The following is a 24,248-nucleotide window of genomic DNA, read 5'->3' on the forward strand; positions in this document are numbered from 1 at the left end:
CCATCCTTTTGGCTCTTTTATCCGTATTCCGACGGAATGTGAATGAGATGGGTCTGCCCTTTGTGCTGTGGATGTAGAATGTGAACGGTGTCCCCTATCCGACATCTTCAAGCTCGTCTTGACTCAAATCATTCTCGGTTCGGTCATCAGGTAGGGGCCATTTTCCCATATCATCATCTGCACAGCACGACCTGCTACAAATTTAGCCTAACCCTGCCTGACCCTGTCTTCACGCGCGAGAGAGAGATATACATATACAGCCGGTGATGCGGCGATGGCCGATTGGTAGTGGGAATTAAAAAACGCCAGATTCTCCCGGCAGTGTCATCCCACACTCTATTACCATTATTCATTACGGATTTTTGGCCGAAAAGAGCCGGGCAAACGTCACATTCATTCGGTACGAATCCTCGAGACTCGGCTGCATTCCTACTCATCCACGTTGTGAAGATATCTCATCCTCATCATCACATAGGTCATCTATACTGGAGAAGTGTGACCCCACGAGGGAGCCAGGTCATTGTGGAGAATTTCAGATGATCAATGGTGGATCTTGACACCGGCACCACTCCTCACTCGCGCATGCCACAGACTTCAGCAAGGAACGAGACTATCAGAGCTTCCCTTGAGTCTTGTCATCGTGAGCCTCCCCAGATGGCAACTCATCGGAAGACGTCCCTCCATTTTATCCTTTCCACCTCCCCTACCGCCACCACCACCTCCACCATCAGTGCACCTCCAGACAAGGTCGTTCGCCAAAATGATAGAGTCGGGGACCTGCCGAGACTACATACCATGGGCATTAACGATTCCTCCTCGCAGGCAGGTCCCTCTCGTTGCCCTGGAGCCACAGCTGGAGGTAAAAGTCGACTGGACGGCCTTCCCGATAACGTGTTATCAATCATCGCCTATCACATTGTGGTGAACGATCATGGTGTCGGATCGAGCCCCTCTCACTTGCTCCCCTTCCTATACACTAGTCGCTCCATCTATAGCAAGCTATCGTTCAGAGCCAACCCACAACTCTATAACAACCTCTTCCGAGCAACTTTCGATCATGCAGCTCTGATGAGGCGATATAAATGGATGGTCAAGCATCTGGCGTCTATGGCGGGGAGAGGGAGGAACACGTATGATCTGTTCAGTGATTCTGAATCTTGGGCAGAGGATTACAAGGCGAGATGGATAACAGCGAGGCGAATGCGTGCCATTGCTAGGGCAAAGGCGACGATGATACCTGGCGTCAGCTCCGAGGAGACTTTTCTGGAAGATGCCTGGGTCGTCTGGTTCCTGGTCACCGAGAATGGTGAGTTTTGATAAGCGCTTCAGTCACAGTCGAGATGACTGATTCCTATTGTCAGACGGCAAAAATGCCAGATTTCTACACAAATTCTGCAACTTTAGTCAATGGGCAAGGGTGTTCCACCGCGAAGATGCCATCAAGGCATCCATGGTGCCTGGCTTGCCCGTCGCCTCTGTGGAAAAGTCGCTCGTGTCGTGGTCAAGTCTGCTAGCAGGCATAGGTGAGCATATACCCTCGGCGGCGTGGTGTCGGAGCTGAAGCCCTGGCAGACCCCTGCGAAGATGGAACAGAGGCAGAGATCGACGAGAAGATGTTTGCATTGCGCCCGTATGTCTTTGCCTGCGCAGAGGTGAGTCTGAGAATGTCTGCGTAGAGGAACTCACCCTTCCGCAGTATGACATTTTCATCGCTCCGTGGGTCGAACCTCGTTTACCTCTAATCACTGGCGACAAGACAGACCGAACCATAGATATGCGTCTGCGCCCCCAAGCAGTATCCTATCGCCGCTTTGGGCAGACCTGGCGCCGTACTCCTCCTCCATATGCCCTGTATTGTCTTCTCGAGTTCTTCCGACTGGTAGATCGCCATTTCACCCAGCAAGGTCGGCATTCTCATGCACTCAAGTACTCTACCTCGTTTAGATCCGATCAATCCACCTCTGGTCTATTCAGCATGACCCAGATCATGCCATCCATCTATCACGACAGGGAATGGCAACGGAGTACGGTCTGTCAAGATCCCAATACTTCACCCGGCTTACCCCCAATGACCTTTTACGGCGAACTGCAAGGGTTCTGGCGGTGTCAGTTCCTAACACTCGATTTCGACATTTACCGCCAGATTCTGGCTCAGGATATGCGAGTCCTATATACTGGAGAATACTCTGAACAGGTCGCGGAGACTGAGCTCAGGGAAACGGTGATCGTGGTCCGAGAGGAGGACGTCGGGGGTAGTGGCTCAGTGCTCCACGCTGGATTCAGACAGCTAAGGCCAGAGGACGATATCGAGGATGAGCTTAGGGCTATTGAGGCGGGCTACGGACACCGAGTGTGTGTGGACGTCAATGCCCCAGATCAACCTGGATGGACCAAGGAGATCTTGGTGACTGGAAGGGTAAGTCGTCAATTCATGAGATATAGTGCTTAGGGTGGTGCAGGTCAACACGGGATGGGGAAGAGGTATAGTAAGAGGTAGAGTCAGGGCTTGGGATGGACTTGTCAGCCTCAGTGTCAAAATCTCGGTGGGTCGTGACACTGCAACATCCGTTCCGATCGCTGATTACGGCTTCAGGACCACGGTCTCGGAACATGGCTGTGGCGAGGCTACCTCGAGACTGGGGGTTACTTCATCGGCCGATGGAGAGATGTTGTTAATCCACTGAGTCTGCAAGGCCACGAAGGAGGTTTCGGCATGATACGTGCGGGTGATATCTTTTATCCACCCCATTACCCTCAACGCATGGAAGAATCTAGTACCTCCCGATACGGCGCATCTGCTTCGCAATCTTCCTCGTCCCCTCCTCAGCAATCTTCCATCCGTCTTAATCAGCCGGGCGCTTGGTTGGAACTTGGGATGGGATCGAATTTCGGAGCGCGATTCTCTCGAGAGGAAATGATGTCGCCTGCTTGGCCTGCAGTGGGGCACACAGCTCCCTTTGATCGTGATCGTGAGTGCAGGAGGCCAGTGGCAACTTGTTGTATTCCCTGACTCGCCACATCATCAGGACAACCGGCGTCACGTTCGAAACGGATGAAAATTGGAGATCTCGAACGTTCTACCGCTACGGGGGCATCCCATGGTATAGAGAACCATCGAACAAATAATGGTCAAGGCAGTTCACCACCGTCGTTGACTCAATCTCGATCCGCCGCGATGGCTTTCGAGCGGAGCAGAGAGAGCAACCTCCGAGGTGGCGAGGGAGAGGATGAGGAGACCCGAGGCGAAAGATAAATAAAAGCTGAGCGACCGTTCACAAGAGCATATGGCAAATCAACAGGTCATGACCTTTTTGGCAAGCTCAATGATACTGCCCAGGAGATGGATCCTCAACGGTCCGCTCAATTAGGATTATCGACTCCAGTCTCGAGTAGAAGCTGGGGTGTATGAAGCTGAAGGCTCTGATTGCGGATAGCGCAAAGTCAAGATCCAATGGCTATCAAGTGGCGGCGTGCGCCCCAGACGGCATGCATGCATGTCCATGCACGACAGCGTAATCTCATTTGGGGGAACGGTCATCCCGCAGGTTGTGAAAGAAGATTCACAATGAGTGCAGCCCCATGGATGTATATTGCTGAACGCAGTGGATTTATTGATGGTCCATTCTCTCCTCTACATCCTTTGATGATCGACCCCACACATTTTCTCCTGTACGCATCGAATCCTGTCTCACCAATATCTCCTTTTTGCTATTGAGTCGGGGATTTTCCGGACGCAGGTCCAGCCAAATAGCCCGTCACACTGCTAGCTGGAACATTTCCCTGCGCTCGACACTGACTACTCTCTTTATACACCCATCATCATGTCGCAGGAAGATACAAGCAACACAGACACTGACGCTCAGTCAGTCACCAATATCAAGTATGGCAAGCGATGCAAGCGGCACTGCGGTGTCTGTGTCTGCCACCCAGCAAGTTGGATCGGCCTCGGTTGGGTCCCTTCTCAAGAGCTGGGAGCTGGCTTACAAGACTTTCCATGAGCTCCAAGAGCTGGCAGGCATTTTGAAGAAAGAAGAAGACGACATCGAGAACACCTGGGGGCAAGCAGAGCGAGAAGCCAGGACGAGTTATGAGTCGTTACAAGAACTGACTGAACGGTCAAAAACTACTGCTGTTGAATATGAAGAGGTGGCAAGCACGGTTCTCGACGTTTTGGGAAAGATGACAGATTGGGCTGAGGCTATATCGAGCGGCGCAGGGATCGAGAAGGCGGTCCATGGTAGTAGCTACTCCTCAACGGCAGGGAAGACAAGTCTCGCACCCGCTACCATCTAAGAACCTCCTCCTCTTGTCTTCCCAGGCTTGCGGACCGGTGCTGTCGGCAGTAATACGTTGCAAAGATACTACAAAGAGAACGAAGAAGCGATCGACTCGGACTCGGAATCGGAATCGGACTCGGCGGATGAAGATGAGGCGGTCGGCGATCACTTGCGAGCTTCAAGTGCAGGCCTGCCACCTACCATTCACCTACGCAAGGCGTCCACGGCGAGCAGTACCAGTGCGGTTTCCGATACTAATGTAGATGGCGAGACAGCGCGAGTCGATGGGGATGCTGTCCAAACGCTCAAGGGATCGATGCACAAGGTCCACCGCCGCACGTCCTTTACGAGCGTCATAAAGTTGTTGAGGAAATTTGGTGACCGAGTTTGAAAGGAAAAAAGGGCCTCCTGGGGGCCTTGGTGCACCTCCAAACTTGTGTGTGTCAAAACCTGGCTCGGACCAGATTCAGGCTTACAACATGACATGCAACCTATTCATTACAACGATCTACCCAAACACTTCGATCATAAAGTGATACTCTATCCCTGTTCCCTCATGTCGACCCCTGGCAGTCAGCTGTTCGCACCGATCGGCCAAGATCTCCCCAATGATCGGTGCGCCACAGAAGAAGACGCCGACTTTGAGTCTCTCCAATCGCTGATCAGCTGCGAATTTCGCCATGTCTTCGTAATGCGCATCGAGAATGTTGACGAAATCCGGTCGACCGAAGTGAGTCGAGTTGAGCAGGCCTGTCAACGGACTCTCGGGGTGTGATTCCGTCCGATGGGACTCGAGCAGCCAACGGTAGACGTGCGTTGAAATGTTCTTCCGCTTCTGTGTGACGTGAGTGAAGAGTCTGATGTCGAGGTGTGGGTGCGGAGCAGCGGGTGTCACTTGTTGGCGATGATATTGTTGAGATGTTGATACTCGATTCAAGAGGTCAGAGAACCAAGATAAGTGATTCCTATCACGGACCATCCAGTGGAAATCGACTCGACGGTAATTCGGAGCGTATTCGCGTTGAGTCAATGAACGAACTCGAGAGAGAGATCGAGAAGCCACGCGGGAAATCCGAGACGATCTGCGACTCAGTCGAAGATCTTGCTCATCTTCGTCTATACCCTCTGATCGTCCTTCGGGTCCGCCATGTTCTGCATCATCACGAGCTTGTAGATCCGCGAGGATCCCAGAGAATGGAGTGACGCCGATTCCAGCTCCTACAAGAACAGTATGGGTAAAGTCATAGAAGCGCTGTGCGGGAGCTCCAAACGGTCCATGGATTCCAATCTTGATATCTGTCGACTTTTCGCCTGTAGCCAAATCTCTCAGTTGCCCAGTCCAATTTCCGTCCGTCTTGATATGCAAGCGCATGTGTCTACCGGTGCACACTGAGACGGTGAAAGGATGCCATTGCCAGCGACTGATTCTGGGAACTTGGAGGAAGACATATTGACCAGGTCGATAGGACCAAATGTAGATTTTTGGGATTGTCGCTCGTATTTCGACAGTCTGTGAGTCCAGGACTCGGATAGTTGCAGGAATACCTCGAAAGCCAACAAAGATACGAGTGATCCGCTCGATGAGGATGAGCAGGGTTGGGAAGGCCAGAAAGTACCCCAGCATTGGCCATTGAAGCAGTGCCGCGGAACCATGAGCCATGAGTAGACCGATGATAGGGAACATGAGCAAGTGACCTAATTGGAATAGCTCGTAATTCCATCGTCTGACTTTTGGTATGCTGAGTATGGCGAGAAGGTAGAACAGGCCCAGAGCGGTGAGACCTGTGAAGCCAGGAACAGACCTGACGTAGACAATGTATGGTCTAGGTGTCGGTATACCCAGAGCTTCGACCGCGGGCGCTCGACTGGGCATGGATCCAAAGACGAATGAGCCGGACAAATGGCCGATGGCATGAAGTGTGGCGAGACATAGAGCCAGGATAGACATGTAGATGTGGAATTTTTGCGATAGATACCAATTGATGAATCTAGACATGTAGTAAGATCGTCGTAGAAACGTCGATAGATAACGACACATGCTGAGAAGCAGGAAGAAGAAGGTTGAATAGAGGAATCCAGCACAAGTCTTTGCCATGACCACTCCCCATCCGAAAGCTGCCCTATATCCCGGGATGGTGATATACTTGATCATTTGCCATAGTCCGAAAGCGAGGTGCATAGCGACAACGAGAAGGATAAACATGGCTTCGGGTCCGTGAACACTCCACCAACTCCTGATTCTCCTCCATCGACTGAGATGTCGGATATAATCTCGTTCATGTTCTTCCTCGTCATCGTCCTGCTTCATTGATGGAATATTCCATTCTTTGACTCGAGCTGCAAACTCGTCTCTTGGAATCCGGTCCGCAGACGTCCCGAGGATGGATCTGAGAAAAGCATGTCGGGCGTTCTTTTCGCTATTGGATTTATGATGCAGCATATGAGGTGCTGGATCAGGTGCAATCTCTTCATGGACTAGATCCAAACGATGCTCCAGCTCATCGTAAGAGATCGACCCGTCATGGTTCGTGTCCAATTCATCGACAAAAGCTCTGATCTCATCGTCAGATAGAGGTTGGATCTCTGGATCTGGGTGTGGGAAGAGGGATGGTGAAGATGGTCCAGGTGCCAGCGTGTTCGATGCCGAGCTTGCATCCGTTGACATGCTGTCCGCTAGAGTCTGACGTGTGAGATGTAGACATGCACAAGGGAACTTGCACCAGAGAGCTTGCTCTGCGTCCCATTATTATTATTCTCTCCACCACCCACTCACATGTTCTATGACGTTGCAGGCTTATTAGCCTTTTTCAGGGGGAATTTTCAATTTATGGGCTTGGCTGATCTTGGCACTTGTGCGTGGCGTGGCCCCCCCTTCTGGATCACATACCGTATGCATAGCGTTCCTTCCATGCTGGAATCTATGGTGGCAATGGGGGATCTCACAGGCTTGGTGATTCAGTGATTGGTGGTGGTGGTGGTGGTGGTGGTGCAGTAACTGTGCAACACTGAACGCTCATCGGATCGTGGACTACAGCTGTCGGAACCTCATTATTAGAAGTCGCTCCAATCTCCTTTTCATCTTGGCAAGTTCTTGGTGGTGCTGTGCAAGGAGGCGATTCGATCTTGGATGATTGCCAAGTAAAGAAGCGACTGACGAGACTGGATACAATACATGCCCTCTTCTAAGAGCTACTGACCTCCTCCTCCTTATGAGGCTTGGGATTCGGAATCATTCCCAGAATACTCAGAGGACTATTGATCCTGATCAACATTTGATTGTACATAGTCATCGCGACCACCATGATCTCCTCTCGAAGCGATTGATTCTCATCGCAAGGCTCGTAAAAGTCCAAGAGTCCAATTTTCTTGATATACCAGACATTGGAATGGAATTTGGCGACTGGGACCTCGTCCTTGTCAAAGCAGGTGAAATCCCAATTCTTGATGCCCATATTGGCACTCCAGTGCAAGATTTCCGGCTTCACCTTGTAGTGCTGGGATTCAAACGTGTATCGGGTGAGGAACCGACTGGAGGCTCGAAGCTCTCCATTGTAATCGCCAAAGGTATACGAAGGATTGATAGAGATCGCTTGACTGTTTCCAGTCCCAATGGTCAGGTCGTCGCTGCATCGCTTGATGACGAGAGTGGGGTTGGTCATCCAGTGGTAGTCGGCGATGTAGACAGGTTTGTCTGTCGTGTCACTCGCCATGCTGATTTTGACTTCCTTCTTTCGCCATTGATAGTCGACTTTGAGGGAGTGAGACGAGTAAGGGACGGACGGCGTTGTATCCAGGTTTTCCTCGGCAACGGAGTCGGTTTTGGCTTTGTCGACTTCAGAGTAGTCTGGCAGGCCTGAGGATGGGGGCGGTTGGTCGCTCATGTTTGCGTGGATGAAGGCGAGTGATATGAGGTGAGAAGAGTACGCTTTGAAGAAAGGAAAGCTGAGCGTCGCCTACAGTTCCTTCTGATTCAACGTTTAGTGAATTGATTGACCCATGAGTTTCAGCCTATTATGTGACGTCAGATCCGTCGCTTGGCTTTCGGGTTGAATGACCGAGATATCGCTCGGGGGCAAATTCCCATACATGAGTCTATCGGGATCTGACATGACAACCGAGCCGACGTTTACGATAGTCATGAGAGCACGTTTGAAGCTTTAGAGGCGGGCGGCAGATGATGAGTCTTTAGAGCACGCTTGACGCCATAGGCCTTGAAAACTTTTGACGTCGGGGTGTGCGCCGCCCGGGCCGACTGAGCCGAGCGGCATTTCCACAGACCCCGACCACCTTGCGATCCTCCACTCTACTTCTTTTAGATCCGATCACTGCCTGCCACCGAATCGAGAGAGCGACGCTCGAGGTGTCAAAATGGTATGGCAGATCGATTTGTCCGGCAAATGCATAGTTGTAACTGGAGGCAACAGGGTGAGGGCCCCTGAGATCTGAATTAACCGGTCATTTCACGATGGCGATATGTCTGACGATTCTGTAGGGGATCGGACTGGGCATAAGTCGAGATTGCGCTAAAGGTTAGCGTTCGTGTTCTGCTGTTCTCGCTATGAGCTGAGATCTCCCTCTTAGCCGGTGCCAACGTGGCTGTGATCTATCGTCAATCTCCGTCTGCGCCGCAGGTTGCAGAGGACATCAGCAAGGAATTTGGCATACAATGTAAAGTCAGTCTGGGGGTGTTCAAGTGCGATACTTATGCTCTCGTCAGGCATATCAATGCGATGTGACGGATGCAAAGGCTGTTCAGACGACCATAGATGCAGCCATCAAGGATCTTGGACCCCTAGGCGGTGTGGTCTGCAATGCTGGTGCGTTCCTCGCGGCAAATGGAGAGTGTCATACATCGACTGACTCTTGTCTAGGAATGCAAGTGTCTAGGCCAGCCCTGGAGATGACCAAAGACGACTATGAGCGGCAGATGAATGGCAACACCTGGGGCGTATTCACCGTCGCTCAAGCCGCTGCTAAGATCTGGGTGGAGCAAAAGTATAAGCAGGGCAGGATAGTTTTCATTAATTGTGAGATGACCCCCCTTACCTCTCGAAGGTTTGAGCCAATAAAATCACTATAGCCATGTCGGCTACCATTGCAAACGATGGAACCACGCAATGCTTCTACAACGCCTCAAAGGTGAGCACCATGTTTGCTTTGAGAGGTGGTCTGGTCTGATCTTGTCTGACCAACCCAGGGCGCATTGACGAGTCTAGCCAGATGCCTAGCAATGGAATGGGCAGAACATGGAATTTTAGTCAACTCGCTATCTCCAGGATTCGTCGAGTGAGTCAACACGCTCGACGTCGTTCGTCGCTAGAGGTCGTGTGAGCCATCGCTCATGGTTTACTCAGCACCGATATGAATCAGGGCCTGAGGGATGATCCTGAGCGCAAGAAATACTACGAGAAAAAGGTCATGTTGGGTCGCATCAGTGATGTCGAAGAACAAGCTGGATTGGCCATTTTCCTCTTATCGCCATATGCCTCTTGTGAGTCGCATCGCGGAGACGATGAACTGGTCAGACGCTCATTCATCCTAGATATCACTGGAGCGGATTATATTGTCGACGGAGGAGTGACTGCTTGGTGATACTCGGATCGCGGTCAATGTATTCCGTATCTGCTCCTCTGCATGACTTCGCTGCCGTGGACAGCTGTACTCCTTGATCTTCGGAACGCTAAACGAGTCAACTGTGAATGCCGCATTTTCCGGTGTGTTTCAAAATCTCGGAGCAGGTTATTTTTTGATCATATCCTGATCCGCTCGTGCCTTTGCTTCGGGGTTCAGTGAGACGCAGGCAGCTGGCTATCTCTAGCTCGAAGATGATGAGCGGTCTTGCGCGCGGGTTCTCGCGAGGCTCTTTGCCCTCACCATCGCGATTGCGATGTGAGCTTCTTCTCCATAATCAACCCGGCAGGCGCTCCATGTTCCACAGCACCTCTGTCTCTCTAGACTCTGTCTCAACCTTCCGTGAACGATGTATTGCGAGTTTGCGACTGAACCCAGAGCTCAGTGACGCATCAGATGCTAAGCTGGAGTACGGCTGGATTCTCGCGCACGTGAAAGATAGTCATGTCCAAGATCAGTCCGACCGTATTGCAGAATTATGTCGCCGAAGGGGATCAGGCCAACCTCTTCAGTATGTCTTGGGTACGTTGTCTTTTCCCATCACACCTGCTTAAAGTCCTCAGGTACCGTCGACTTTGGTGAACTCACGATGCTTACACGACCGCCGATTTTCATTCCTCGTGCCGAGACGGCGTACATCATGGATCATCTCGCAGACATTCTGCTCGAGCACCCTGTCATGTCAACGCTTGAGAGACCGCTCCGAATCTTGGACTTATGTACTGGATCAGGAAGCCTTGCTCTCATGTTGGCCCATCGTCTTCGGTCCAAAGCGCATCTCACAGCGGTAGACATCAATCCAGAAGCTGTCACCTTGGCAAGAGAGAATGCAGCTTTGAACGGTCTCACATCACATGTTGATTTTGTGGTCCAGGACTTTACGACCTCGGATCTCGGGGAGGCGTCGTTCGATCTCGTGGTCTCAAATCCACCGTACATCCCTCATGGCGAATGGGAGACATTATCGCCGAGTGTAAAGGACCACGAAGATCCGCGTGCACTCATCGGTGATCCTCAGGATTTCCCCGCCCAGTCTAGGGAGCATCCAATCTCAGAATCAAGCGATGGGCAAGGTCTCTACTTCTATCGAAAGATTGCGCAGAAGCTTCCCCTGTTCTGCAAATCTTCCATCCTGCGCCAATCCCGAGGCTTGCCGCTCCTCGCGGTGGAATGCGGGGCTACTCAGGCGGATGATGTCCAACACATTTTCAAGACGCAAACCAGCGGCCTCATCTCCTCAACCACAGTAGTCAAGGATCAATTCGGTCAGGATCGCATGGTTATTGGCCTGACGTGAGCCCTCAGTACATATCATCTCGACTTGATCCTATGTCTTCGCTCCTTCTCCTGCTTTGCAAGGTAGACCATGAGCGACGAGAGCTGCGCCATGAATACGGCTAGGACGGCATAGCAGATCGTCGGACCCTGCAGCCAGTAGATAGACGAAGCAAGTATGGGTCCAATCGCTCGACCCAATTGGCCCTGCGATCATCGTATGAGTCATGAACCTCGACCGCTTTGGACTCACTTTTGAACGGACGACACCTAATGCTCTGCCGCGCTGCAATTCCGCTCTCCCGCCTTGGGCATCGCAACAACTCGCAGCGGCCGCTGTCAGGGACGTCACCACCGTTGCGCTCGTATACGCCAAGCCTGTTGCTGCGGCATACAACAAGGCGGTGGATAGTGCGTACGAATCTCGACAAGCAGGCAGAAGGGTCAAACAGATGAAGGCGAAAACGGCGGTGAAGCAGCCGTAGCAGGCCATACGAATCTCGCCTAGACGAGCAAGCGATGGCCTAACGTGTCGTGCTTGGAGCATGGCGGCCAGAACCCCGATGACTGCGATGCATCAGTATCATATCGTGAATGTCCTTTCTCACATGACAGCAGCCGGCCATTCTGAGCATTAGTCGCAGTGAATAGGTCGTATGTCAGGAACGTGAGGGTGAATTCGGCCTGGCGAACGCGTCAGCGTGTAAAGACCTCATCGCCGGGCGACTTACGCCGGAGAAGAAGAGCAAGAAGATGCCATGGAGCCAGCCAATGGTATTCAGACGTTTCAGTCGTTGGTCTGCCGCTTCTACCGGGATCGGCGCGCTTTCACTGGCAGCGTTGGCCGATGTCTCCTTCTTCCAAGACTTGGTCTCTGGCAGACGTGCAGCGAGGAACAACGTCTCGACAATGAGAAAGACGAGCGAGATAGCAGCGGGGAGAGCGAACACGTTCCAAGATGTCGGGCTGGATGAGGCGATGGGTAAGGGTCGAGATGCAAAATAAGCGCCTAGAGAGGGGCTGTACAGATATCAGCAATTGTATGGCTTGCTTGATCTCACCCCAAGGTGAAGCAAATGGAGAACGCGATGCCGATGAGGGCGAGAGATCTCGATCGATTCGAGCTGTCCGTTACGTCTGAGATAATCGCGCTGGGTTTCAGCTCAGACGGCCTTCCCGACTCACGTGCTGAGTTGTACGTTGCCTTCGCTGAGACCTCCAACGAGGCGGGAGAGGAGAAAGGTAGACTGGGAGTGCGGGTCAGTCAGACCGCGTGACGAGATCATATCATTCCCTCACGAAGGATGTCGATCTGGCCCAAATCATGGCAGACGCAATGTTCCCGAGCATGGTGCACAGCAGTACTCGCCTGCGACCATACTTGTCAGAGACTGGAAGAAAGTGTGAGATTATTTCACCTTAGGAGATACCACTCACGCGAACCGAGCCACGGGCTGATCACACATTGACAGAGGCTGAACAAGCTGCCCATGGCGCCTCCGAGCAAAACCACATCCCAATTCTTGCTCGTATCGCCTACTCGTCCGCCTGTCCACATCCATCTCGTCTCGGATCCCGTTTGAGTGGTATCCAAGGCTGGGGTCGAGAATGACAATAGCTTGGATCGCCAGGAATGGGATAGACCCAGAAGACGAGATAGCAAGGTAGATGGTGAGTGGGCTTCAGAATGAAGGTACCAAGCGATCAATCGAGGGAAAAGAGGTAGAGGAATAGTAAACGCTGATCAAAGAGGTAAATGAGCATGCTGGAGATGGTCTATAGCTTACCGAGGAGATCGAGGACGAGAGCGACGAAGACAGTCGTCACGATGGACTTTGGGGAATGTGCCATGGTAGCCATTCACCTCGTTGAGCTCGCTAGTCACCGTTGCAGATGGCCTCACGGACCCGATCAACCCAACGGTGACGAAGGAGCAAAAAGTCAAAATACGAATGCATTCACGTCTCGGCCGATTGAGAGGTGGTGAGATCGACCACGAGGAATACAGGCACGGAATATGTTGAGCCAGGGATACCATTGGTTCAAAGCTCTGGTAGATTCTGGGCAGATGGACGAGAAGACTGCCCACAGGACAGAGTATCCGTAGATCACCCATACATACCTCATGCATTACCGCCGCAGCCACCAGACGACCACGAAAATCCAAAGTACAAATAGTAGGAACAGCATAAAGTAGCACCAGCCTATGCCCTGCTTCTTTGCCATCTTGTTCATTCTTCTGAACGTGCCGTTGAGAAAGTTGGAAGTGGATCCAAAGGCGTCATTCTGAGCGTATTGTGTCAGCATAAAACAGAGAAGACAAGGTGGGGTGAGCCCTATGTTCCCTCGAAGACGTAGATCTGAGAACCCGTTAACTCACCATGCCTGTCAGCTCCAGGTTTCCATCTCTAACCTCGTTACCGATCCCCACAGTGATCTGTCGCTCTGCTCAGCAAGCCCCCCTCAACCTTATTGCAGCGTCCACTTACATCCTTCAGCACCTTGACTTTGCCTAATAGCCCTTCCAATCGCTCGTCATTCTGGCCCTCGACATCATGTGTGGCCCGTGTATAGCCTCCATTACTGCTCATTCCGCCTCCAAAGGGACTTTCAGAATACTGCGAAGCGGAAGATCCGGATCGTTGGTAAAGGCCATTGGAGGTCCCAGGAGCATGGTTGAACCCTGAGCCAGGACCTCCTGCACTCAGTGGAGCCGGATACGGGGAAGCTCGACCGGAAGAAGGTCCAGACGGAGGATAGAGAATAGGAGCGGGTGTCGAGGTCTGTGGTGGGACACGCTGGCTTACTGTCCGACTGCACGAGTCGGGATCAGCGAAGCGGAGACGTACAGTGCGGCAGACTCACCGATTCATGGCTGACAGTGTAAGTCAGAGTACGGCCCAGTCATCCACATCAATCGACTGAAGCGTCTGAGCCTCTTCTTAGGTCTGTTGTGAGCGAGCACAGGATTCACTACTGCACGACCAGTAAGTTTAGAATCCCGACTACATCAGCCTGCAGCTTGAACGAGCGATGCGCGAGGCGAATTACGTAGCGCTTGGCCCGAAAAAACGTGGCAGTCATGAGTCTTGTTGCCTTTCAAGTGCACGGCTTTGAGATGTTGCTCTATGAACCGTGTGTCAATTTGCGGAGGGTTACAGAGAGCGCGATGCCAGATGAGCTGAAGACAGAACACAGGTCTGAAGGCCATTCATCTCAGTTCAGCGATCATTTATTTACCTTCTAAACTTTTGTTACATACATTCGCGACTGCGAGGGACCGAAGACAGGCCTGATTTGGCTGATAAGGTCGTCACGCGGACGACCGTGCGAAGCCACCTCGCAGACTTAGGGAACGCTTCCCATTGATGTCTGAGTTGCTGCACGAGATTCCGCCAACGCCGCAATGCCACCGGAGAAAATATGAGCGTCGGGCTTGAAACGTGCATTCCAGTTCTATTTTTCGAATCAATCTGCTCTCGACCGCATCTTCAAGGAATCACAGACATGTGAAGTCTGTCTGAATCAACATGAACGTGCCTTCCGTCCATGCTGACCTGACATACAGTGGTACGCAGAATTTGACTGATGGAGCTAGTATATGTACATATGACTAGAGAAATTTTGTTTTTGCTGACTCTGCACTCAGCTTGGCGGTCGCACGTCGTTTGCTAAACTACCTGTGTCAAGACTGGCAATAGTCGGACCCAGCTGTATCAACATGCCCTTCAGACGTGACGAACCCGAGATTGACGATGTCAAGGACTCTCAACCGCCCAGTCCAGAGCTGCTTCCTACTCAGCGAACTAAGGAAGTAATCAGCCTGAGGACTAAGATGTGAGTCGAAGCGTGGACAGTGCTCAATGTTTAGCTCGGCTGTGTTTACGGTAGTCTTCTCTGGCATCGTGAGTCGTTCTCCTGCCTCCAAAAGCAAGTTGTTGACCTGTCTATCCAGGCGCTTCTGTCAGATGGTGTAAGTCCTTCCAAGTTGCGGCACCACGTTGCCGTCTGCCCAAAGCCAGCGCTGAAATGCAATAGTACAATGCCTCGATCGTCGGGTACCTCAACCTTCTATTCAAGCCGCGTGAGCCCACTCGAATGGCAAGCTTCCGCGTTCGCTCACCTTTGCGCAGTGTACCCCGACGCCTTCACTCACGAGATGAAGACCAGGATCTCGAATTCCTTCTTCATTGGAGAAATCGTCGGTCAGTTGGGCTTCGGAATGGCGATAGATAGAGTCGGGCGGAAGGCTGGAATACTACTCACGACCTCGTGCTTGATCATGGGGATCATTCTCTCGGCAGCTGCCCACGGCAAGACGAACGAAGGGTTGCTCTGGATGATGCGTGAGCTCTCCCTTTCCTTAAGAGCCGCAGTTGACCGCTCAGTTATCGGCCGAGGCCTAGCTGGTGTTGGTGCAGGCGGAGAATACCCCGTGGCAGGAACTGCATCCATCGAGGCTGCAGACGAGACATCCCATGTGAGGACGAGGAGGGGCTTCTTGATCGCCTCGGTTGGATGTGGCGGTGAGCTAAAAATATCTTTTACTTTATTCTTGGCTGATTCTTCTTAGCTATCGATCTTGGCTTCGTCATTGGAGGCATTGGTCAGTCCCTCACGAGCCGCTTGTCCGCCTCTGACTGACTCGCATTCAGTCCCGATCATCATTCTGCTCGCTTATGGCTACACGACTCACTCTACCGGTGTTCACGGTTTTGTTGGCACCTGGCGAATCACCATGGCTTTGGGACTTGTCCCTGTCCTCGTAAGTGGAAAGACCGTGGTGGTTCGAGAAAGGTTATGACACCAAACAGTCGGTGTTTTACTTTCGTATCAAGATGCTTAATTCGACCGCCTACAGGTGAGTTGAGGACCTGGTCGTCTTCGCTGAGCCATTTGACAGGAAGAACGCCATGAAGGGCAAACGAATCTCACTCAAGATCCTCATGCTCGCGTTCCGACGATACTGGAGGCGAATCATCGGGACATGCGCTTGCTGGTTCTGTACGTACTCGCAGGAGGTCATGGGCTGATTTTGAAAGTGTACGATTTTTGCAGTTATCCGTTCGGAATTTTCAGCTCGACAATCGTTGGACAACTCAACCCTGGTGAGACGCTGTTGAACAACCTTCCAACTCTCAGGGTTGCTGATAGACTCTCAGACAACACCATCTTACAGAACATTGGTTGGGGAACCCTGATGTGAGCCGACATTGCCTTCGATTGTGGCAGTGCCTCATATCACACAGCAACGCCTTTCTCCCGTTCGGTTGCCTTGTAGGCGGGGTCCTGCTGGACAAGATTGGTCGGAGAAATACTCAGTGGGTCTCGGCATAGCTTCCTCATACTTTGTCTGACGTGACAAAGGGCACTGGGCTTTGCCGCCCAAGGCGTCATCGGGATGATTCTTGGAGGCGTATTGTCAAAGATTCAGAACAACACCGCCGCGTTTGTCATTGTATATGGTGAGAGCTCTCTCAACTTTCAGCCGAACAACATTCTCATCATCTATGAAGGTATCTTCCTGGCAGTCGCCGAGGCAGGTCCTGGCGTCGCCACGATTCTCATTGGCGGGGAAGTCTACCCGGTGAGTCAGCCGTATCCTTGTCTCGTCACGCCGCTGAGACTGGTCAGACCGCCCTCCGAGGCCACTTCTTAGGCTTCTCTGCTGCATGGGGCAAAGCAGGGGCAGCTATCGGGTCAGTGGAAAGCCAATCTTTGCCAGATCGTTACTGACCCACTCTGCAGCACGCAGGTGTTCACACCTATCCAGAATGCTTTTTCCGATGATTTCAGAGGACAGCAAGCGGTGTTCCTGAGTGAGTCAGGTGCAGTAAGCTGCGATAGAGTACTCATGGCGATCGTAGTCGGCAGTGCCGTCTCGATCGTCGGTGCTATCATCACTTATATCTGTATTCCCGAGATGGGAGTGAGTGGCGATGTCACCTTCTTGAGTCCGGCTGACAATCCTGTCCAGACTGGTCAGTATCTGGAGGACGAGGACGCAGCTTGGCGCGCGTACCTCGAGTCACATGGTGTATCTACGAACGAGTTTGGAGAGGCCGTGGAGGCTTCCGCCAGCGGACAGATGATCAGAGAGATCGAGGACAAGCAATAGCTCACAAGATCAGCTTAGACGAGGCCAGGATAGCGAGGTGCTCTTGGCATGAAGGCGTGGCATGAACCAGGGAAAGAATGAGAGACGGCATAGCATGAAAGTTATAGTTCACTATGGTAATGCCGGCGTGAAAATGCCGACAAAGAGACATCTCTCGACCGCCCGGCCGCCTGGACCCGAAGACCCATAACGGCATTACCATAGTGCGACGCTACTTTGCTGTATGTAGTTTACTCCTTAGAATCTAAGAGGATCTTTGAGTGAATGGCAGCGTTGTGTGCTCTCATTTTCGTGATCATCTGAATCACGAAATCAATAGTGCCCTAGTCGAGCTGAGATCTGGCTCACCGACGGTCGACCTTTCGTCACTCGCTCCGTCCTTCACAGCGAGGCATATGTCGCTCGTGACGCCTTTTTCCAACTCGATCAATGCTTGAGAGGACTGCAGGGTTTGCAAGTAGTGACGGGCTTTCAGTTCGAGCAAGTCGTGCAATTGCTTCTGTCGCGCATCCGACACGCCGTGGTCAGCTCGGAAGCTGAGGTACCGCCAAAGGGCGGTCAATACGGCCCCTAACGCCGCAAACGATGCAGCGCAGATCATGTCGAAGGGGAATACGACCGAAAGAGGCGGAATGTGCCTTGCTGCGCAATATTCCATCTCCCTTGCGCATCGTAAGATGAAGAATAGTCAACATCTTCAGACTAACCTCACCTCAAACTTGAACGTCAAGGTCTTTATAGACATCTGAACTTGTCGCTTCGGAAGCACCGCTGGTCATTTGACTACGGACAGGTTCGATCGTACAGGGGTTAGTACGTCAGGTTTTGATCCTGAAAACCTGGGGTGAGTTGCCCTACACACGTATTTCGCGTTTAGATATCTAACGCCCCATGAAGTTCGATTCCCAGTCAAACCTTCTTTTTGTCTCTTTTTGCTTGGACAACACTTCTACAAACTTTTGGAGTTATGCAGCAGCTTCCAAACAGCGTCTGGAAACGCTCAAACGTCGATATCAGTGAATGCAGAGGTCAGAATGCGAAGTGCCACATTGGAAACGTCGAATTTGTTTTGCAGGGGGGAAATTATTCGAGCCTCCCCGAATGGTCGAGCCGGTTCCGACATTTCCTCCCAGTCCAAAAGCATTGAACTATTGAACTATCTCTTCAACACTCATTCACCATGGACTCGATCATAGAGACCCAACGCCAAGCTCATGAAGAAATAGAGAGCTATGAGCAGGCTCTCGCAGAAGTTTTGATGCAGAATCCGACCACTGTGAGTCATTTCAGCTGATGCGATGGCTTACAGTATCAGCGGCGTAACATTACCCGTCGTGATCGCAAAGCTGCAGAGATATTAGACAGGATCGTTCAGCTTAGGCAAGATCTGGTGAATGAATACGAGGACCTACCGGGGTAAGCCGATGGTTGAGACATGTGGCTAATTGCAGCCTTCGACCTACCGAGCTGGCTCTTCTTTCTGCTCCTCCTGCTGGCGAGGATGATTTAGCGGAATTCTACGTCAGATTCGAAAAGATCAAAGAGTTTCATCACAAGAACAGGAATATCAATGCCAGGCAGTTCATCAATGAACTGGACGAGTTGGTCAAAGGAGATGGAATGACGGCGATTCCTACCGAGGATGGAGAGCCAATCATAGTCGATTGTGAGTTGAGAAGTAATTGGTTGCTGATCTACAGCGCTCGATTCTGTCTTTTCTGGAGAAGAGGCGTACGGAAAACATCTTGACCTGTACTACTCTCATACTCAGTATCTGAACCTCAAAGGCGCTGTCCGGTTGTCCTACATCGCATACATTGATATGCTGCGGCAGGGTAAAGTCGAGAGGACATTAGATGTCAGGGAGAAGTCGAACGCGCAGTATCTGGAATACGTGGCAACGCTGTACAACTACTTGGTATCTTTCTTTGAGCGTGCACTGCCTCTGGAAAACGTTCACGGAGATTTAGAAGCGTGGGAGACATCGTTCTCGTCGGCGTGGACAGCTGGACAGGTCGAGGGATGGAGTGAGGGGTCTTCTTCATCAGCGGGGAGCGAAGGAATATGGTGTCCCTATTGTGAGTAGCAGTTGTGATCCGTGACTGACCTTCAGGCGCGAAGTCTTACTCCAAGCAGACCGTCTACGACGCCCATCTCTCCTCGGCCAAGCACAAAAAGAAAGAGAAGGAGGGCAAGAAAGAGTCCAACCCTCAACAGAGCAGCAATGGCTCTTCAACCTCTGACAAACATCGCCCACCTGCTCGCTTCACGTATATGATATCGAAACTGTTGACTCATCCTCCCATTCCACAACTGCTAGTTGATTCTCGGTCTGAAGTTGAGCGTCGAATGGCTCTGACCGCTAAGGAGCGAGAAGCGGAACTGGAGGAAGCAGACGAGGCGCCACCACCACCTGCCGAGATCGAAGATGTAGAGGAAGAGGAAGACGATGACGGAAGGATATACAACCCAAAAGGTTACCCTCTTGGCTGGGATGGGAAGCCTATTCCGACCTGGCTGTGGAAACTGCATGGCTTGGGCATGACGTTCGACTGTGAAATCTGCAGTGAGGCGACCTATCAAGGTGAGTTGAGCCATGCTTTCACGTCTGACGAGTGCAGGTCGAAAAGCCTTTGATCGCCATTTCCAAGAAGCTAAGCATGCTTTTGGTATGCGAGCTCTGGGACTGCCAAATACAAAGCACTTCCATGGTATAACCAAGATTGCGGAGGCTTTAGCAGGTGAGCAGTCTGTGGGTTACGTCAGCTAATCACCGCAGTTGCCGAAAAGCTTAAACGAGAAGGAAGGGCAGAGCTTGCAGCCTTAGAGAAAGCAGAGGAAGTGGAAGATGCAGATGGCAATGTGTACTCCAAGTCTACGTATGAGCAGTTGAAGAAGCAAGGCGTGTTGTAGAGTACCATGCACAGAGTCAGAGGAATATTTCAAGTATCTATTTTTTGACAATTTATCCCGCCGCCATCAGATGGCATCCAGCAGGTCGCCCAATTTTCAACGTTCTGCATTACATTCATTACACACGAATCACCATGGCGGGAATCAATGCGTAGGTCAAACGTCCGGCTGGACACACTAACGATATCAGTGGTGACGACAAGCTCGTTTTTGAGTCTTCCGAGGCTATCAAAGTGGTATGTCCAGGCGGATCATCTCCGCATTTCATCGAGAGGAGTAGAGGTGCTCATCAAGACACTTTTGCTCCTCTCGAATACAGGCCCCAACGTGTGAGTGTCACGCCAGCGACTCAAGGACAAAGCTGACAAGATCCAGTCGAGGCGCTCAACTTGAAGGAAGATCTTCTGAGGGGTATCTATGCCTATAGTTAGTCTAGCATTTGGGTTCGTGGCTTACATTGTAGACTTTGAGAAGCCATCTGCTATCCAGCAGCGAGCCATCATTCCAATCATGAGAGGTCGGGATGTCATCGCTCAAGCTCAAAGCGGTACTGGTAAAACTGCGACTTTCTCCATCTCGGCATTGCAGTCCATCGATTCCAACATTCGAGAAACTCAAGCGCTCATTTTGTCTCCTACCAGAGAACTTGCTGTTCAGATCCAGACGGTTGTTCTGGCCCTGGGAGATTACATGAACGTCTCGTGTCACGCATGTATTGGAGGAACCAGTGTCGGCGAGGATATCAGAAAACTTGAGGCTGGTCAGCAGGTTGTTACGGGAACCCCTGGTCGAGTATTCGATATGATTAGGCGAAGGAATCTGCGGACAAAGGACATCAAGGTGAGGCCGCATTGATGGAATTTTTGCTTACACATAGATGCTTATTCTGGATGAATCCGACGAATTGCTCAACAAGGGATTCAAGGACCAAATCTACGATATTTATCGGTATCTTCCTCCTGCCACTCAGGTGGTTGTGGTCTCTGCGACACTGCCTCATGACGTGCTGGAAATGACGACCAAATTCATGACCGATCCCATTCGAATCCTCGTAAAGCGTGATGAATTGACTCTCGAAGGAATCAAGCAGTTCTTTGTCGCTGTCGAGAAGGAGGACTGGAAATTTGACACTCTGTGCGACCTGTACGACACGTGAGTAATCAAAGCTTGACGCAGCGCTCACCGCCAGCCTCACAATCACCCAAGCCGTCATCTTCTGCAATACCCGCCGCAAGGTCGACTGGCTCACGGAAAAGATGAGAGAAGCCAATTTTACCGTCAGCAGTATGCACGGAGAGATGGTTCAAAAGGAACGAGATGCCATCATGACAGAGTTCCGAGGCGGACAGAGGTGCGTCATCTACTGGTAGCTCTTTGCTTATCACTCAGCCGAGTACTCATCACGACGGATGTCTGGGCCAGAGGTATCGATGTTCAGCAAGTGTCCCTTGTAATCAACTATGATCTTCCGTAAGCAGGCGATTCGCACGCAGCTAGCTGACGGCAGATCATCTCGTGAAAACTACCTGCACCGTATTGGACGGAGTGGTCGATTCGGCCGAAAGGGTGTTGCGATCTCCTTCGCCACCTTGGAGGACATCAGAATTCTACGTGATATCGAGCAGTTCTACTCCACCCGTGAGTACAATTTTAACCGCTGAGAAGCGACCCTGACAATTTTCGTCTCAGAAATCGATGAAATGCCCATGAACGTGAGAAAGTGCACGCGAAGTCGCTTGCTGACCCTGCTCAGATCACAGACTTGGCATAGGTACAGAAACGTCGACTATAAAAGTATCAGTGTATACAGTATGTATGAGGGTGCCTCTCTGATTTGCCCATGTTGCTCATTACCTTCATCAATGACTGGTCACCCTGATATGAGGCAGAGTTGGGCTCGACAAAACATCCTCGTCCTCAAGATACCCGAACTCAAAGTTGCCATCGTCCCCGACATAGTAGGCTTCCGTGTCATTCTCACACCAACCAGTGATAGGCGAATTTGTCTCGTCCACCGTGGGAATTCCAAGATCCATCCTGTATTCGGTTTCTTCTGATTCGATCGGCGAGATCGGGAAAGTCTGATCGAATCGTGGGATGTCATCTAAGCTGTGTATCCGAAGTCCTTGGCCGAAACGAGCCCCTTGCAAAACTTCGGATGGTCTAACAGGTCTACATTCTTCGGCCAGAATGCGCGAGAAGATCTTGGCGGGCACGGTGTTAGCGCGACCTAGCGATGATCCAGCGTTGGCTGACATCTCTGCCAGCGCAGACTTGAGAGGCTCCTCGACATGCTCAACCACCACTGGATCCCGGGGCTTGCTAGAACCTTCCATCTCGTCCAGATCTTCCAAGGCTTTCAAGGCCCTCAAAGCCTCCAAGACTTCCCGATTATCATCCATCTGAATCTTCTCTAATGCTTCCAGCTCCTGCCTTGTGGGTTGCAATGACATGGTTTTGCCGACTGCAGTGCGGAGACCGACGTGCTTAACGCTTGCCAAGATCTGACTCCTACTTCGACCGCGGCGTTCGGGCCTGCACTCCTCTTTACTTGGGCTACTTTGGTCCATCTGGATATCGGTAGACGTTCTAGGCGTTTCTGGGAAGGATGACAGGCAGGAGATGGTCGAAAGCGTCGCGAGATCGGATACAGATGATCGGGCTGAAGCTGTTGTGTACGCTGATGATCGCGTAACGCTGCTCATGATGGTATCCGAGGAGAATGGTCGAGTCCTCTGCCGTGAAGCTTCAACAATGGTGGACGACGACTCAGCAGAGGAAGGATTAGAATCCTCCTCCTCCTCTATCATTTCCAAAATGGCCACAGACTGCAAGGACGCAACTGGCGAACGTGGGCTGAAGTGGACTCTTCGGCCAGGTGTATCAGGTTCTATGCTCGCTTGCCAAGTAATTGATCGAGCTGGTGAGACCGTCTGATCCGGAGACGAATATTCAAACATGGCAACAGGAGAAGAGTATGGACTCAAAACAGCTTGATCCGGACTGGCTAGGTGGACGAATCCGGACCGACGCTGAGGCAACAGCTCTTGTTTGGGAGTCTGAAGGTTACTGGAGTGATGCCCCCAATTTGGCTTGAACATTGAAATGGTGACCAAGTGGGAGAATGCCGACATGCGAGGTGTCCCCCGAGGGATACTGGCCGTTCGCCCGGGGGCAGTAGGTGTTTCTGGATCGAATTCAGAGTATTGTCCTCGTTCGACGTCGTGCTCCTTCTGAATCGGCCCGGGAGAGGCTGGGACGGCTGTGGTAGGGCTCGTCTGACGTCTGTAGATGGCCCAGATAGACAGGATGATGATAACAGAGCCCACGAAGATACACGCCACGGAAATACCGACTACACTCGTCGTAGGATCACTGGGAGGCAGGGTGGGGCCAAATCCCAACGTGGAAGCGGGCGACGAAGGAGAGGCTGATGTCATTGAGATGGTCGTTCCAGGGTCATCAAGGTGTTGGATGGGGATCAACGGCCTTCCGGCGCCATTTCGTAATGGCTCAAGCGCTCCATCTTGCGGATTACGGATATCAAGCTCACGGTGTTTCGGCTTGTTGGTTCGACGCTTCAACTGATGTTTGTTAAATCCACGTAACAGGCTTTGTTCTTCCTCAAATACATCATGCTGAAACGCGACGTCGGAAGGGATGAGGATGTTGGTACGGGGATCTTTGGTGTATAACGTCTTTGGGAGATTATTACCAGGCCATCGGCGGAAGGATTTGGCGACGCCAATATATCGATCAATCTTGGGTTGCACGTTATCCTGACCGTCCATCCTGTCCAATGGGTCAGTGTAGGAACTGCAGCACGACGACATCGATGTGGTACAACACCAATCATTTCAATGCATGCACTTCATCTATCTCAAGGTATGCACTCGACAGGCTGAAGGTCCTTTTGACATGCTCATCTCCGGGCTGACCGACCAGCCGCCACAGTGCCACTTGTGAGACAGTCAGTAGCGCGCTACATGAGGACCAGCCACGATGCGGGGTAATGCCGGCTCAACGGTCCACCG

General features: G+C 51.7%; 11 protein-coding genes across 11 annotated transcripts; 6 read left to right on the forward strand and 5 right to left on the reverse strand.

Moving 5' to 3' along the window:
- Positions 1-795: 795 nt before the first annotated feature.
- On the forward strand, positions 796-3,010 carry BD324DRAFT_580977 (hypothetical protein; the record flags this gene model as incomplete). The annotated part of the gene is made up of 6 exons (XM_022013477.1): positions 796-1,306; positions 1,362-1,523; positions 1,573-1,652; positions 1,697-2,416; positions 2,460-2,567; positions 2,594-3,010. 6 exons carry the CDS (start codon positions 796-798, stop codon positions 3,008-3,010), a joined length of 1,998 nt encoding a protein of 665 aa, XP_021870605.1.
- A 1,743-nt stretch (positions 3,011-4,753) lies between these two features.
- On the reverse strand, positions 4,754-7,062 carry BD324DRAFT_629122 (FAD-binding domain-domain-containing protein). The gene has a single exon (XM_022016175.1). The coding sequence runs from the start codon at positions 6,940-6,942 to the stop codon at positions 4,786-4,788; it is 2,157 nt and encodes a 718-aa protein (XP_021870606.1). The 5' UTR covers positions 6,943-7,062; the 3' UTR covers positions 4,754-4,785.
- Positions 7,063-7,428: 366 nt separating this feature from the next.
- Positions 7,429-8,348, reverse strand: BD324DRAFT_629123 (hypothetical protein). The gene is made up of 2 exons (XM_022016176.1): positions 8,237-8,348; positions 7,429-8,188 (listed from the first exon to the last, which is right to left on the reverse strand). Exon 2 carries the CDS (start codon positions 8,156-8,158, stop codon positions 7,460-7,462), a length of 699 nt encoding a protein of 232 aa, XP_021870607.1. The 5' UTR covers positions 8,159-8,188; positions 8,237-8,348; the 3' UTR covers positions 7,429-7,459.
- BD324DRAFT_503373 (putative NADP-dependent mannitol dehydrogenase) lies at positions 8,297-9,957 on the forward strand. Its single transcript, XM_022012953.1, has 9 exons — positions 8,297-8,702; positions 8,770-8,806; positions 8,859-8,950; positions 8,995-9,094; positions 9,149-9,304; positions 9,358-9,416; positions 9,475-9,563; positions 9,632-9,768; positions 9,820-9,957. Exons 1-9 carry the CDS (start codon positions 8,646-8,648, stop codon positions 9,867-9,869), a joined length of 777 nt encoding a protein of 258 aa, XP_021870608.1. The 5' UTR covers positions 8,297-8,645; the 3' UTR covers positions 9,870-9,957.
- A 395-nt stretch (positions 9,958-10,352) lies between these two features.
- On the forward strand, positions 10,353-11,205 carry BD324DRAFT_651746 (S-adenosyl-L-methionine-dependent methyltransferase; the record flags this gene model as incomplete). Its single annotated transcript, XM_022018385.1, has 2 exons — positions 10,353-10,419; positions 10,472-11,205. 2 exons carry the CDS (start codon positions 10,353-10,355, stop codon positions 11,203-11,205), a joined length of 801 nt encoding a protein of 266 aa, XP_021870609.1.
- Positions 11,206-11,219: 14 nt separating this feature from the next.
- On the reverse strand, positions 11,220-13,034 carry BD324DRAFT_580671 (major facilitator superfamily domain-containing protein; the record flags this gene model as incomplete). Its single annotated transcript, XM_022013452.1, has 9 exons — positions 11,220-11,390; positions 11,437-11,720; positions 11,792-11,867; positions 11,915-12,203; positions 12,245-12,334; positions 12,369-12,430; positions 12,483-12,552; positions 12,614-12,923; positions 12,971-13,034. 9 exons carry the CDS (start codon positions 13,032-13,034, stop codon positions 11,220-11,222), a joined length of 1,416 nt encoding a protein of 471 aa, XP_021870610.1.
- Positions 13,035-13,283: 249 nt separating this feature from the next.
- Positions 13,284-14,394, reverse strand: BD324DRAFT_629140 (hypothetical protein). Its single transcript, XM_022016177.1, has 4 exons — positions 14,049-14,394; positions 13,673-13,997; positions 13,564-13,620; positions 13,284-13,469 (listed from the first exon to the last, which is right to left on the reverse strand). Exons 1-4 carry the CDS (start codon positions 14,054-14,056, stop codon positions 13,314-13,316), a joined length of 546 nt encoding a protein of 181 aa, XP_021870611.1. The 5' UTR covers positions 14,057-14,394; the 3' UTR covers positions 13,284-13,313.
- A 510-nt stretch (positions 14,395-14,904) lies between these two features.
- On the forward strand, positions 14,905-17,301 carry BD324DRAFT_651749 (major facilitator superfamily domain-containing protein; the record flags this gene model as incomplete). Its single annotated transcript, XM_022018386.1, has 18 exons — positions 14,905-15,020; positions 15,055-15,088; positions 15,139-15,156; positions 15,222-15,267; positions 15,317-15,529; positions 15,572-15,709; positions 15,757-15,789; positions 15,839-15,948; positions 15,998-16,044; positions 16,087-16,187; positions 16,226-16,291; positions 16,346-16,385; positions 16,433-16,504; positions 16,551-16,770; positions 16,818-16,882; positions 16,932-17,002; positions 17,051-17,112; positions 17,161-17,301. The coding sequence occupies 18 exons, from the start codon at positions 14,905-14,907 to the stop codon at positions 17,299-17,301; spliced, it is 1,593 nt and encodes a 530-aa protein (XP_021870612.1).
- A 1,151-nt stretch (positions 17,302-18,452) lies between these two features.
- On the forward strand, positions 18,453-20,238 carry BD324DRAFT_629158 (hypothetical protein). Its single transcript, XM_022016178.1, has 7 exons — positions 18,453-18,577; positions 18,617-18,717; positions 18,753-18,967; positions 19,002-19,379; positions 19,415-19,885; positions 19,923-20,042; positions 20,081-20,238. The coding sequence occupies exons 1-7, from the start codon at positions 18,482-18,484 to the stop codon at positions 20,212-20,214; spliced, it is 1,515 nt and encodes a 504-aa protein (XP_021870613.1). The 5' UTR covers positions 18,453-18,481; the 3' UTR covers positions 20,215-20,238.
- Positions 20,239-20,284: 46 nt separating this feature from the next.
- BD324DRAFT_629162 (P-loop containing nucleoside triphosphate hydrolase protein) lies at positions 20,285-22,039 on the forward strand. The gene is made up of 11 exons (XM_022016179.1): positions 20,285-20,365; positions 20,405-20,450; positions 20,534-20,543; positions 20,590-20,640; positions 20,678-21,054; positions 21,092-21,366; positions 21,404-21,565; positions 21,604-21,684; positions 21,722-21,852; positions 21,904-21,926; positions 21,968-22,039. Exons 1-11 carry the CDS (start codon positions 20,349-20,351, stop codon positions 21,983-21,985), a joined length of 1,191 nt encoding a protein of 396 aa, XP_021870614.1. The 5' UTR covers positions 20,285-20,348; the 3' UTR covers positions 21,986-22,039.
- Positions 22,040-24,085, reverse strand: BD324DRAFT_629165 (hypothetical protein). Its single transcript, XM_022016180.1, has one exon. The coding sequence runs from the start codon at positions 24,045-24,047 to the stop codon at positions 22,074-22,076; it is 1,974 nt and encodes a 657-aa protein (XP_021870615.1). The 5' UTR covers positions 24,048-24,085; the 3' UTR covers positions 22,040-22,073.
- Between the last annotated feature and the right edge of the window lie 163 nt (positions 24,086-24,248).

This window comes from Kockovaella imperatae (assembly GCF_002102565.1).
Source record: "Kockovaella imperatae strain NRRL Y-17943 chromosome Unknown BD324scaffold_8, whole genome shotgun sequence".
NCBI classification, from domain to species: domain Eukaryota; kingdom Fungi; phylum Basidiomycota; class Tremellomycetes; order Tremellales; family Cuniculitremaceae; genus Kockovaella; species Kockovaella imperatae.